At 45.9% G+C, this 14,563-nt stretch overlaps 1 protein-coding gene across 2 annotated transcripts in view; it reads right to left on the reverse strand.

The window, feature by feature from the left end:
• Positions 1 to 6,276: 6,276 nt before the first annotated feature.
• The window catches only part of LOC120980842 (capping protein, Arp2/3 and myosin-I linker protein 3-like), a 1,329,972-nt gene continuing 1,321,685 nt past the window's right edge, over positions 6,277 to 14,563 (reverse strand). For both annotated transcript variants that reach the window (XM_040410169.1, XM_040410170.1), the window contains one exon: positions 6,277 to 6,603. In XM_040410169.1, coding sequence (XP_040266103.1) covers positions 6,589 to 6,603 — 15 coding nt within the window. In that variant the 3' untranslated portion in view covers positions 6,277 to 6,588. The remainder of the gene's footprint in view (positions 6,604 to 14,563) is intronic.

Genomic DNA, 14,563 nt, shown 5'->3' on the forward strand with positions numbered 1-14,563 from the left:
GCTGTCACAACATGTTCATACTAGGCTTGTTTCAGAGCTGCATTCACTTTCACTGTTACATCATGTTTATGCTCCACTCACATTTAGAGCTTCTGTTCTACCAATTTCATTCTCGGCCACACCCAGAGGTGCATTCACACTATGCTGTCAAATCATTTTTTGCACTCCACCCTCGACCAGAGTTGCATTCATCTGTCTATCGATATATCAGGTTTACTCTACTCGCACCCAGAGCTGCTTTCACACGTCCTATGCTACTACAGGTTCTTTCCATGTCTGCTGTCACATCAAGTTAATATTCCGTTCACATCCAAAGCTGCGTCCGCATGTCTGCTTTTACATCTTGTCCTATACTCCATTCCCATACTCAGAGCTGCGCCCATACCATGTTTTTTAGGTACCACTCACATCCAAAGCTGTATTCACCCATTTGTTGTTACATCATGTGTTGTACTCTGCTTCCACTCAAAGCTGCATTCTCCTGTTCATTGCTACGTCATGGTTTTACTCAATAATCTCACCGGGGCAGTCTGCACCCACCGCTCTGGTACCTCTCTCCCGACAAACATAACTGCATTCTTTTCAGGCTTACGTTCCTTTCCTCGGTGGTCTGTTACATTCCATAGCCCTACTTTTCTGTTCACCTCAGGGAGGATTTTTTTTTTGGTCTTCTTTAATCCTGGTTCATATTCACTCAGACTGGTCTCCTTTAAAAAATAAAGAAAAAAACAAAAAAAACACTTTGCTTTCACTACTGCAGTCCGAGTCCTCTGCCGCTTGTACAACGCCTGTACGCATCTCCAGGACGGGTAAGCTCCTTCCCTCAATCCATCCCCTCCACAGGGCTCCTCCGATCAGCGCTCATGTGTTTCCCTGCTTCCGGTTGCGGGGTCGGTGTGCGTTCCAGCGTGGAACGCATGTTGAGAACCACTGCCGGACTTGTGTGTTTTGCATTACAGGTGGTGTCCTGGTTAGTACTGTGTCATTGCTGCCCAAACTTACCGGTGCTCGCTCCTCCCGGTTCCTCTATGCTTCCTACAGCGGCATTTTGCAGATTAGGTTTACACACACTGACATCACTCTTGATAGTGGCTTGCAGCTAAACCAGCTCCTCTATTCCTTGTTGTGGTTGCTAGGAGCTGGTCATACAGTGCAAAATCCTCACGTTGGAGCGCATGCTGGGCTGTGTTTTACATGAATACGACTCACCTGGGTTGGAAATACACAGCTTCAGCCTAGACACTATGCACAGTCACTGCACGCTGACCATTTGCCTGCCGTCATCTGTACTGATATGTAGTGGTAGCAGGGCCGTTCTGTATGTGTATGTTCATTTATTCATATGCTATGTTTTTTCCTGTTTCCCACTGGATCGCCCAGGCTCATACCTTCCTCTGTCTCCTGGATCGCCCAGGCTCATACCTACCTCTGTCTCCTGGATCGCCCAGGCTCATACCTACCTCTGTCTCCTGGATCGCCCAGGCTCATACCTACCTCTGTCTCCTGGATCGCCCAGGCTCATACCTACCTCTGTCTCCTGGATCGCCCAGGCTCATACCTACCTCTGTCTCCTGGATCGCCCAGGCTGTCATCTCCTCAGTTATTCCTCCTTCTGACTCGACTAGATTTTGTTCTCCTGGAAACGGGTACGTTCGGTTTATTTTTTATGTATCATTACCCTCGGTCCGTCCAGGCCCTGTTCTTCCTTCTCTGCCTGGTACGTTCAGGTCTGGTCTCCCTGCATGTCTACTATTCTGGGTTTTTTCCAGGGTCTCCTGCTCTCGGCGGATCCGTCCAGGCTTGGCCTCCTATCCATTACGATACTTCCCCATGATCCGCACAGGCCCACCTACTCTTTCACACTCGTCTCACCCATGCCTGTCCCTTCCTGGTTTACTTTTTCCTGGTGATGCCAGAAGCAGATCCTGCGGGGTCCCCTCTCCCAGCCCTCAATTCCCGGGTGATGGATTAGAGTCCCTCCTTTCTGACGCCAGGAACCTGGTACAACATTCCCTCTCCTCCAACACAGCCAGGAATTATCAAGCCGGCTATAAAATATATAAAGAATTCTCGGCCCCATGGCTTTGGGGGCCCGATGACTGTTTTCAGTCCTGCTGGGCTGATTGCCTGGTTGGTTGTTCATCTGTGCTTCTGGGCTGATTTGGCCTGTATGTATCACATACATACCTGCTTCCCTAATTTCCTAATAATCCATGTTGATCGCTCACTTTATGTTTTGACTGCAAACCGGTCCGGTTCGCCCTACAGCATCATTGTCATGTCTTACGCAGATATTTCGTCTTGCTTTAATTGTTCATGCTTTCGTTCAGGTCCTGCCAGAGGAGGAACAAGTAGGGTAATTCCCTCTACCATTTCAGTCTCTGATCGTAGTCGATCATATCTTGTCAACCAGGTCCCCACGCAAAGTCTTTGCCTTTTTACCACTACCAGGAATTCATTTTCGCCGGTAGCTTCATTGCAATTGCATTCCCTCACTCATGGGAGGGCATAGACAGAATCTTGTATATTATGCCTTCGTAGCTTCTTTCCGCACTAACCTCAGACTCCCTACAACCACGTTGAATCGGGTTTTGGACAAAGTTTAGCATTTCCTCATGGTAGAAGATTCGTAGAAGATTCGGTCCCACGATCTCCTGAGGCTAGGACACTGCCAGTACTCCGTAGAACCAAAACTTTACAAGATTAATTTGGTTTTCATGATCCATTTCACAACGTATTCCCGGTCTTCCGCTTTGGGGCAGTTTCCGCAATATTGAGCATCATGTCTCTGGCCTTGTCATCCAAAAGATGGGTTGTAGGTCTCCTTCTGGCCTTGCCTCATACACCCCGAATTTTTCACTCTAGATCCCTGACGCCTTGCAGTTGGCTTGGGGATTAGTTTGCACATGCCATTCAAGTTCCTTTTCTACCCTACTTGGCTTGGTTTTGCCCACTTATAGGCCTACCCACGATCATGGCTTAGGGCACACAACAAGCCATTTAGTCAGGTTAGCTAAGACACGCCTAGCTGGGTTAGGTTGTTCCCGTTGTTTCTCTCCCTAGGGTTCTTCGGATATCTCTTGGCCGTAGCCATGACCACAAGTTGGTAAGGCTGATTAGTCAGCCTGCATTTGTGGGAGGGGCGGAGGCTCTTCATATGCGAGCTGAAGCCTCACTCACAGGCGTGGGTTCTCAGGTGCCCCACCCTCCCTCCCTTATCTTCTCATTTCCACAGGGTATGCCCACTTATAGGCCTACCCACGATCATGGCTTAGGGCACACAACAAGCCATTTAGTCAGGTTAGCTAAGACACGCCTAGCTGGGTTAGGTTGTTCCCGTTGTTTCTCTCCCTAGGGTTCTTCGGATATCTCTTGGCCGTAGCCATGACCACAAATGTAGATAAGCTTTAGTTCTTTTTTGAGCCAAACTGATTACACGTTTTGGGATAAAGACCTCTTTATTAGACCAGTAGATGAGGCTGACAATCACCTGCTTGTCAGTGGAAGAGAGTGCTGCTATTACATGCAGTGATCTCCTCCACAGTATGAGAAGGAGCAATTGCTAATGCCATCGCTCATCCCCATAGAGAATCATTGTTTGCCGACAGCAGAGAGTGATTAGACGGCACAATCTGCCGCCAGAAAACAATATTTTAGCCTGCTTAAAAATTGCAATTGCCCGATGAACAAGTGTTTGCTCATTCATTGAGTAATCTGTGGCACATTTACACAAGCAGGTCATCGCTAACGAGTGTCCCTAAGAATGCGTGTTAGCAATGATCTGGCCTACTATGTGCAGGTCTAATACAGCCCATACATCATAAAATGAGCAAGAAGAGATCCACATAACTTTTTCCTGTCTTCTTGGATATTGATGACTAAGGCTGCGTTCACACGGGCATTGCGGGTGACGTGAAAATCGGCATGTTTGGTACCCAGACCCGAACCCGAACTTCTTCACAGAAGTTCGGATTTGGGTTAGGTGTTGTGTAAATTTTCTTATTTTCTCTTATAACATGGTTATAAGGGAAAATATTAGCATTCTTAATACAGAATGTTTAGTAAATTAGGGATGGAGGGGTAAAAAAATAAATAAAAATTATTAAACTCACCTCATCCACTTGTTCACGCTGCTCGGCTCGTCTTCATTCTTTTTCTTTGATGACCTGGGAGGAAAAGGACCTTTGGTGACGTCACTGGGTCATCACCTGGTCCATGGGCTCCGCTATCATCACATGGTCCATCACCACGGTGATGGACCATGTGATGAGCACAGTGACGTCACCAAAGGTAATTTTTCTCCCAGGTCATCAAAGAAGAAGAATTAAGACGAACCGGGCAGCGCGAACAAGTGGATGAGGTGAGTTTAATATTTTATTTATTTTTTTAACCCCTCCATCCCTAATTTACTAAGCATTGTGTATTAAGAATGCTATTATTTTCCCTTATAACCATGTTATAAGGGAAAATAATAAAGATCGGGTCCCCATCCCGATCGTCACCTAGCAACCATGAGTGAAAATCGCACTGCATCCTCACTTGCTTGCGGATTGCTTGCGATTTTCACGCAGCCCCATTCACTTCTATGGGGCCTGCGTTGCGTAAAAAAACGCACAATATAGAGCATGCCGCGATTTTCACGCAACGCACAAGTGATGCGTGAAAATCACCGCTCATGTGCACAGCCCCATAGAAATGAATGGGTCCGGATTCAGTGCAGGGGCAATGCGTTCACCTCACGCATTGCACCCGCACGGAAAATTCGCCCGTGTGAAAGAGGCCTAACAAGTGCTCTGCTGATACCAAGCCCTATCACTGAGAGTGCATGCCTCATCCCAACAAAGTACTACAGATCATAAAAATGGACATTAAATGTAACATTAGGAAAGGGTAGAAGAAATACATATACAGGGGGGAAAAAACACCTCTGCAAGTGCCGTCAAGGGTGAACAACAAACAAAATAACAGAATACACTCAACACTAAGTTTTATTAAAAGACATATTATACAAAGTATTGATATCACAATTGCTGCATTCAAGTGGTTCTCTGGTATTAATAAAATAACATTAATGAAATATCTAAATATTACTTTATTAAAAACACATTACAAAATAGCACTTATTACTTATAATAGCATTTATTACTTGGACCGGTAGATGAAAGCAGAGGGCTCAAGAGCTGTCTCAGCTCTCCTCACAGCTCTGGCTGTCATGAATTATGATCCTACACACAGCTGATAACATCTTCAGCTGTGTGTAGGAACCAAGGTAGTGAAAATACAGACAGTATGAAAGACTACTGTGGGGCTGTGGTAATGTAGCAGAGTGCACATACTGCTGCTCATTAGCTACCCCGCTCACCAGTCTGTCCTCTCTGTGCTTTAAAGAGGACCTTTCACCAGAGGAAAGCCTCTAAACTAACTATACAGAAGTGTAGAGCGGTGCCCAGGGATCCTGCTGCTCTTACTGTTATCCCCGGGTGCCGCTCCGTTCGCCCGGTATAGCCTCCGGTATGTAAGTAATTAGGCTCCACCCACTTGATCCTGCCGCGGTCTTCTTCTCCTATGCTGTAGCGCTGGCCAATCGCAGCGCTCAGCTCATAGCCTGGCTATGAGCTGAGCGCTGCGATTGGCCAGCGCTACAGCATAGGAGAAGAAGACCGCGGCAGGATCAAGTGGGTGGAGCCTAATTACTTACATACCGGAGGCTATACCGGGCGAACGGAGCGGCGCCCGTGGATAACAGTAAGTGCAGCGGGATCTCTGGGCGCCGCTCTACACTTCTGTATAGTTAGTTTAGAGGCTTTCCTCTGGTGAAAGGTCCTCTTTAACTTCATTAGTTCCTATACACACTCATTATCCTCATGATTAAAGGTATATGATATATACTTTTTAGGGTATATAGATACATTAAAAGATAAATGAAACACAGGCTGGCGGCATAGACTTTGCCATTATAATTACGCACAAGCACAAGGGTCCATTCACACATCCGTGTGTGTTTTGTGGATCCACGGATCCGCAAAACACGGACAGCAGCAATGTGCGTTCCGCGTTTTGCGGACCGCACATTGCCGGCACTAAGAGAATATGCCTATTCTTGTCCGCAATTGCGGACAAGAATAGGACATGTTCTATTTTTTTCAGGTTGGGAATTGCGGACCCGAAAGTGCCCGCAATTCCGGACCCGGAAATGTATGGGTCCGCAATTCCGTTCTGCAAAATGCGGAATGGAATTGCGGATGTGTGAATGGAGCCTAATACTGACACACTGATGTTCTTATCGTCAGTGCCAGCATTATGCTTCATTTACACGTCAGTGTTTTGGTCAGTGATTTCCATCAGTGATTTTGAGCCAAAACCAGGTGCGGCTCTAAACACAGAACAGGAGCAGCTCTCTCCCTTATACCTTATGTCTGTGGAGGCTCCAATCCTGGTTTTGTCTCACAATCACTGATGGAATGACGTGTGAATTAGGCTTTATTGACTAACACTCCACATGCAGAGATCTCATCTTGTTGCATTTACTGGTAGAAGCCACAAGAAATTCATGTTTATGTTCAGTATTTTTCAAGGATTTGCTCGACGTTAGAAGGCTTTCACCTGAAAAACAAAAGGTTACATTGTACTTTCACACATGCCATTTTGATATAGTTTTTTTTTAAATACAGTCTGTAGGTACAGCCTGAAGATGTGGCTGGCCATCGTGAAGCCATTGGCTGCCATGGATGAGTGTGGCCTGTGGCCAGCCATACTGTCAGGTTGTAACCCACCTAGAAACCAGCGTATTTTGAGCTTTAAGAGCTATGGGCATCTGTACATCATTTTGTATTGATTTGCATATATCATTTTTGTAATTGCTCTTTCTTAACACTTTTGAACCATGTGTCTTAAGCAACTTGTGGGTAGTATAATACATAATAAGAATTCTGTTCTGTGCTACAGAACACCTACGCCACGTTGTTGGCTTTTAAAAAGTCACAAAACCTATTTTTTCAACCTTTTAAATGTCATTACAACTAGATTTAGTCGCAAATGCCATTTTTATGCCATCTTGGCCATCAAAAAGGTGGGTGTCATAAGGGCAGGATGTGAACCGAGCCAACTGGTGTAAATAATGTTTGAAATGTACTCCAGCTGCAGGAGGAAGGATTTATTTATGATGAGACCTGTGCTTCATCATAAATTAAATGCCTGCTCCAGCAGCACAGGCACTATCAAGACTGGCAAAGCACTCGCTGGTCTAGATACAGTATATCAGGGCTTTAGTTTCCAGACCCTCCTTGAGCTGAATGATAATTAAATCAAAGTTGTTTAACCTTTCAGGCCATGCTAGTCATGTCACATGCCACATATGGGATGACAGAGAGAGCCCCCTCCTCTACCAAAAAGTTAAGCCCCACTCTTGCCACTGATTTTGCAGGTGCAATGACATTATCCGCTTGATCACCATGATATAAAAGGTACATTGTTATGTGGGAAATAGCACATTTTCAAATAGACACGAAGGAAGGCAGGCACCACTTTTAGACCCTAAGGCCTCTTTCACACGGGCGTTGCGGGAAAATGTGCGGGTGCGTTGCGGGAACACTCGTGATTTTTCCGCGCGAGTTCAAAACATTGTAATGCGTTTTGCACTCGCGTGAGAAAAATCGCGCATGTTTGGTACCCAAACCCGAACTTCTTCACAGAAGTTCGGGCTTGGGATCGGTGTTCTGTAGATTGTATTATTTTCCCTTATAACATGGTTATAAGGGAAAATAATAGCATTCTGAATACAGAATGCATAGTAAAATAGCGCTGGAGGGGTTAAAAAAATAAAAAATACAATTTAATTCACCTTAATCCACTTGATCGCGGAGCCGGCATCTCCTTCTGTCTTCATCTTAGCTGTGTGGAGGAACAGGACCTGTGGTGACGTCACTCCGGTAATCACATGATCCATCACATGATCTTTTACCATGGTGATGAATCATGTGATGGACCATGTGATGACCAGAGTGACGTCACCACAGGTCCTGTTGCTCCACACAGCTAAGATGAAGACAGAAGGAGATGCCGCCTCCGCGATCAAGTGGATTAAGGTGAGTTAAATTATTTTATTTATTTTCTTAACCCCTCCAGCGCTATTTTACTATGCATTCTGTATTCAGAATGCTATTATTTTCCCTTATAACCATGTTATAACGGGAAATAATAATGATCGGGTCTCCATCCCGATCATCTCCTAGCAACCGTGCGTGAAAATCGCACCGCATCCGCACTTGCTTGCGGATGCTTGCGATTTTCACTCAACCCCGTTGTCATGCCCTGCTCAGACTATGTACAGAGGTCTGCCAGATTAGCAGCACGTGTCTAGTCATTTGTTTTGGAGTCGTGCTAGATCCACCTCCCTTCAGGTGCACTGGGTGGGGTCGTTGGTTTAAATTACTCCCCTCCCAGTGTTCCGTACGGGTTATAGCTTCTGTCAGGCTGTGGAAGCAAGGAGTGAAGGATTCGCTTTTCCTGCTCAGATAAGTTGATTTCTGATTTCTTTGGTTTGCTGTCTAGGCTGTTTGAGTGTCGCCTGTTCCCTCCTGGTTCTGAGGGAGCAGGCTGTCCCTTTTCCCCTTTCACCATCTCAGGGATTCTAGAGAATTCTCAGCCCAGGCACGAGGACACATTATTCCCACCTTTAGGGTCTTAATGTGGGCAAAGCATAATAGGGAGAGCTGTTAGGGATTTGCTAGGAGGTGACCTTATCCCCAGCTTCTCGCCTAGAAAACTTGTTTGTTTAGTTATCTGTGTATCTTATATCCTGTCCGCCGTGACACCCATTCACTTCTATGGGACCTGCGTTGCGTGAAAACCACAGAATATAGAGCATGCTGCGATTTTTACGCAACGCACAAGTGATGCGTGAAAATCACCGCTCATGTGAACAGCCCCATAGAAATGAATGGGTCGGTATTCAGTGCGGGTGCAATGCGTTCAACTCACACATCGCATCCGCGCGGAATACTCGCCCGTGTGAAAGGGGCCTTATACCCTAAATAATAAATGGAAAGTAGTCCAAAGGAAAAGTGTATATCCGGCAAAATACAATATGACAGCAAAAAATTTACAATCTCCATAATATATGGAAAAATATACAATGCAAAGATGCAGAGAAATTAAATGTTAAAAACAAAAGTACCAATGGTGCATAAACTGTCCCTATGCAGCAATACACATAAAAGGTGGCAATCATACAAATGAAAAATAGATAAATAAATCTTCAAAATACTAGGCCTAATATACACTGAACAAAAATATAAACGCAACACTTTCGGTTTTGCTCCCATTTTGCATGAGCTGAACTCAAAGATCTAAAATATTTTCTACATACACAAAAGACTCATTACTCTCAAATATTGTTCACAAATCTGTCTAAATCTGTGTTAGTGAGCACTTCTCCTTTGCCGAGATAATCCATCCCACCTCATAGGGGTGGCAAATCAAGGTGCTGATTAGACAGCATGAATATTGCACTGGTGTGCCTTAGACTGCCCACAATAAACGACCACTCTGAAATGTGCACAGTTTTGCCTTACTGAGGGGCGGGGGGAGGGACAACGACAGAAAACCAGTTAGTATCTGGTGTGGCACCATTTGTCTCACGCAGTGCAACACATCTCCGTCGCATACAGTTGATTAGGTTATCGATTGTGGCCTGTGGAATGTTGGTCCACTCTTCTTCAATAGCTGTGTGAAGTTTCAGAATATTGTCAGGAACTGGAACACGCTGTCTGGTGAGTATGCTGGGCGACATGTCTGGTGAGTATGCTCGCTATGCAAGAACTAGGATGTCTTCAGCTTCCAGGAATTGTGTACAGATCCTTGCAATATGGGGCCATGCATTATCATGCTGCAACATGAGGTGATGGTCGTGGATGATGGCACAAAAATGGGCCTTAGGATCTCGTCACGGTATCTCTGTGCATTCAAAATGCCATCAATAAAATGCACCTGTGTTCGTTGTCCATAACATATGCCTGCCCATGCCATAACCCCACCGCCACCATGGGCCACTCAATCCACAATGTTGACGTTAACAAACCGCTCACCTACACGGCACCACACACGCTGTCTGCCATCTGCCCTGAACAGTGAAAACCGGGACTCATCCATGAACAGAACGCCTCTCCAACATGCCAGACGCCATTGAATGTGAGCATTTGCCCACTCAAGTCGGTTTACGATGACGAACTGCAGTGAGGTCCAGACCCCGATGAGGACGACGAGCATGCAGATGAGCTTCTATGATACGGTTTCTGACAGTTTGTGCAGAAATTCTTTGGTTATGCAAACCGTTTGTTGCTGCAGCTGTCCGGGTGGCTGGTCTCAGACGATCATGGAGGTGAACATGCTGGATATGGAGGTCTTGGGCTGGTGTGTTTACACGTGGTCTGTGGTTGTGAGGCCGGTTGGATGTACTGCTAAATTCTCTGAAATGCCTTTGGAGACGGCTTATGGTAGAGAAATGAACATTCATTGCATGGGCAACAGCTCTGGTAGTCATTCCTGCAGTCAGCTTGCCAATTGCACGCTCCCTCAAACGTTGCGACATCTGTGGCATTGTGCTGCACATTTCAAAGTGGTCTTTTATTGTAGGCAGTCTAAGGCACACCTGTGCAATATTCATGCTGTCTAATCAGCACCTTGATATGCCATACCTGTGAGGTGGGATGGATTATCTCAGCAAAGGAGAAGTGCTCACTAAGGCTACTTTCACGCTTGCGGCAGAGTGATCCGGCAAGCAGTTCCGTCGCCATACGGACAAACGGATCAGTTTCTATTTATTTTTTCACATTTTTAAGGACGGATCTGGCATTCCGGTATTTTTAATGTAAATTAATGCCGGATCCGGCATTCCGGCAAATGATCCGGAATTTTGGACGGAGAGAATACCGCAACTGAAGACATCCTGATGCATCCTGAACGGATTTCTCTAAAATTCAGAATGCAGGGGGATGAAACTGATCAGTGCTTTTCCAGTATTGAGCTCCTGTGATCGAACTCAGTGCCGGAAAAGAAAAACGCTAGTGTGAAAGTACCCTAACACAGATTTAGACAGATTTGTGAACAATATTTGAGAGTAATGGGTCTTTTGTGTATGTAGAACATTTTTCAGATCTTTGAGTTCAGATCATGCAAAATGGGAGCAAAACCGAAAGTATTGCGCTTATATTTTTGGTCAGTGTATATCCACTTTATTGTTTTCAGTGTTTATCCCCCTTCCTTACCAGGCCAGTTTTTCAGTTGTAGCAATGCGTCTATCCAACTGCAAATAACTGATTAATTTCTGAGCCAGCCTACATCTATTTAATATTATTTTTCACGTGACACCTTAGCCCTTTCTTTTGTGCCATTAGATGATGGATATAATATTTAAAAAAAATTAGGGAAAAAAAGGTTTCAAGACAAAACATTTCTAAAACCAATCCTGTACGCTTGTACCCCGAAAATGGACGCTATTTATGTAATTTATCTACTGGCTGGGCCCGCTGCAAGACTACAAAAGACTGGAGCGCATTTTGGATTTTGGTGGCCTATTTTTCTATTGCTGGTTCTATAGCACTACCAGAAAAATCTTTGTATAGCGCCAAAACGCTACAAGCCCCTTCAAAGTGACTTTTTTCAATGTTATTCGCCTAAGGTATTCATCTTGGGGAAATTTGGACATTTTAAGGGTTTCTTTTTTTTTTTTTACATTTGTGCGTGTGTTTGTATATTTTACGCAGAAAAAAAAACTGCTATACAAAATATATCTAAAACAAATACCTAGATTTTTTAAATAAACAAATGTGTGTATGTTTGTATATTTTACACATACAAATTCCACTATACTATTGCTAAAACTAATAAATCAAATATAATCAATATATATTTTTCATTTTATTTTTATGAACAAAAAGGGCGAGATGTTCGTATGGATGTGTATGTAGTCTAATTACTATTGCTAATACTAGTAACTATTGCTATATCTTTTAAAAATTGTATTATTTATTTATTTGTTTATTTTATTTAAATTTATTTATTTATATTTACTTTTTAAAAGTAAATGAACCCCTTTCTGTCACAGTCAAGGCAGGAAGAGGTTAATTTCCAGCCTGCAGGCTGACATGTGATTTTAAAGCCAGCAAGTGGCGCTGTTACATAAGAAAAAGCGCTCCCATGCGGCTTTCAACCTCTTTAATGTAATACACGCTTGTAGCAGAGTGCTACAAGCGTGTATTACTGCCTGACCGCTCCCGCTGGCCACAGCACACCTCCCTGTGACCGCAGCTGTCTAATTACAGTGCCGGCAGATCGCAATGTAACCCAATGCTTTTATACGTCGGGTTACAGATAAGAGCCTACCGCCGTGACGTAGAAAGTTGTGCGGTGGTAGGTAAGTGGAGCTATATATATATATATATATATATATATTTGTGGTCACGGCTACGGAAGAGGGCTAGTACCCTGAAGACCCGAACCTAACTGATTAATGGCTTGCTGACCTAACTAAATGGCTGGAGGGGTGCCCTTAGCCATGCCGTGGGTAGGCCTATAAGGGGGCATACCCTGAGGAATATGGAAAGAAAAGGGCAGGGAGGGTGGGGCACTGGAAACGCACGCAAGTAAGGTGAGGGCGTGCCTCTGTTTTATAGGTGCCCGCGCCCCTCCCACAAATGCAGGCTGACTTGTCAGCCTTACCTATTTGTTGTCACGGCTACGGAAGAGAGCTAGTACCCTGAAGAATCGGGACCTAACTGATTAATGGCTTGCTGACCTAACTAAATGGCTGGAGGGGTGCCCTTAGCCATGCCATGGGTAGGCCTATAAGGTGGCAAAAACAAACCAAGTAGAGTAGAGAGTACCTTTATTGAAGCTGAACAACTCACAAAGCCAAAGTGCGAAAGGCCTTGGCTATCTCGGCCTGGGGGTTCGGGATATAACGTGCAAAGCATGAGGTGTGCCAGCGGCCCATTTTACGAATAACATGGCCGGGGACATTATGCTTTGAAGCTGCGGATGCCGCCCCAATGCGGAAGGAGTGCCCTGAAATCACCTTTGGGTCGAAGCCCAAACCAGATGCCAGGATACAAATGTGTGAGAGTGTCATGGTCTTACCTGCTTGCTGCTCTCCTTCATTTGACATGTGCTGGCGGCCATCTTGGGTCCTGGGTTTCTTGTAGCCTTCCACCCTGCGGCTCCTCCTTCCCCTGGGAGGAGCTGGATGCCTAGCTCATATATATAGGAGGTCTGTGGCTTCAGTTCCTTGCTTGGTCCTCTTGTGTTCACATGCTTCTAAGACTGCTGCTGCTTCTGGTTCCTGATCCTGGCTTCGTCTGACTACCCTGCTGGTTCCTGATCCTGGCTTCGTCTGACTACCCTGCTGGTTCCTGATCCTGGCTTCGTCTGACTACCCTGCTGGTTCCTGATCCTGGCTTCGTCTGACTACCCTTCTGGTTCCTGACCTCTGGCTTCGCAAAGACTCTGCTCGGTTTCACCATCCGTTTGGACTTTTGCTTTACAGCTTTATTTTCAATAAAGCCTTCTTATTTTCACTTATCTCTTGTTGTACGTCTGGTTCATGGTTCCGTGACATTAGGACCAAGCCATGAATTCTGACGGTACAGGGCCATCCTCGCTACCCACGCTGGTTGCCAGACTTGATCAGCAGGATCACCTGTTGGGTCGGTTCGCTGTGGCGTTGCAAACCCTGCTTGAACGCACGGCTCATTTCGCTCCCGTTGCCGATGGGTCGGTTGTCGCTCCTGGGCTCGCTCCTACTGCCGCTCCGGTTGTTGCGCCAGAGTCTACCCCGACACCTGTTGTTGCGCCTGCGGTGTTTCGGGGTATGACCGGTTCTGCCCCTCTTCCACAGCGCTTTGGGGGAGAGCCAACTCAGTGCCGAGGTTTCCTTAACCAGGTGGGCATTTATTTCGAGTTGCTGCCACATGCCTTTCCTACTGAGAGATCAAAGGTGGGCTTCTTGATCTCGCTGCTCTCGGACAAGGTCTTGGCCTGGGCCAGCCCTTTATGGGAGAACAACAATCCGGTGGTTGCCGAGTTTTCCGGTTTTGTTGCTTCTCTTCGGAAGGTATTCGATGTGCCGGCTCGTGCTGCCTCTGCTGCGAAGCTCCTTATGTCCATCAGACAGGGTTCACGATCCGTAGCTGAATACGCCATTGAGTTTCGTACCCTGGCAGCAGAGGTGGGCTGGAATAATGAGGCTCTGGTCGCTGCTTTCTCTCATGGTCTCTCGGATGCCTTGAAGGATGAGGTTGCAGCTAAGGACCTACCAGTTGAGCTCGAGTCTCTTATTTCTTTCCTGATTTTGATTGACACCAGACTCAGGGAGAGACCTTCCTTTAAGGAGAACCTGCGGAGGTCTAACAGATTGGTGCCTACGTTTGCTGTCCCACCCGTGCCTCCCTCTCCTCCCACGCCTCCTGGGGATGACTTGTCTGGGGGTGAACCCATGCAGCTGGGGTTTGCTCGCCTGTCCGAGGGGGAGAGGGCACTCCGAAGACGCGAGGGCCGATGCATGTACTGT

This window comes from Bufo bufo, chromosome 10 (genome assembly GCF_905171765.1).
Source record: "Bufo bufo chromosome 10, aBufBuf1.1, whole genome shotgun sequence".
Taxonomy (NCBI): Eukaryota; Metazoa; Chordata; class Amphibia; order Anura; family Bufonidae; genus Bufo; species Bufo bufo.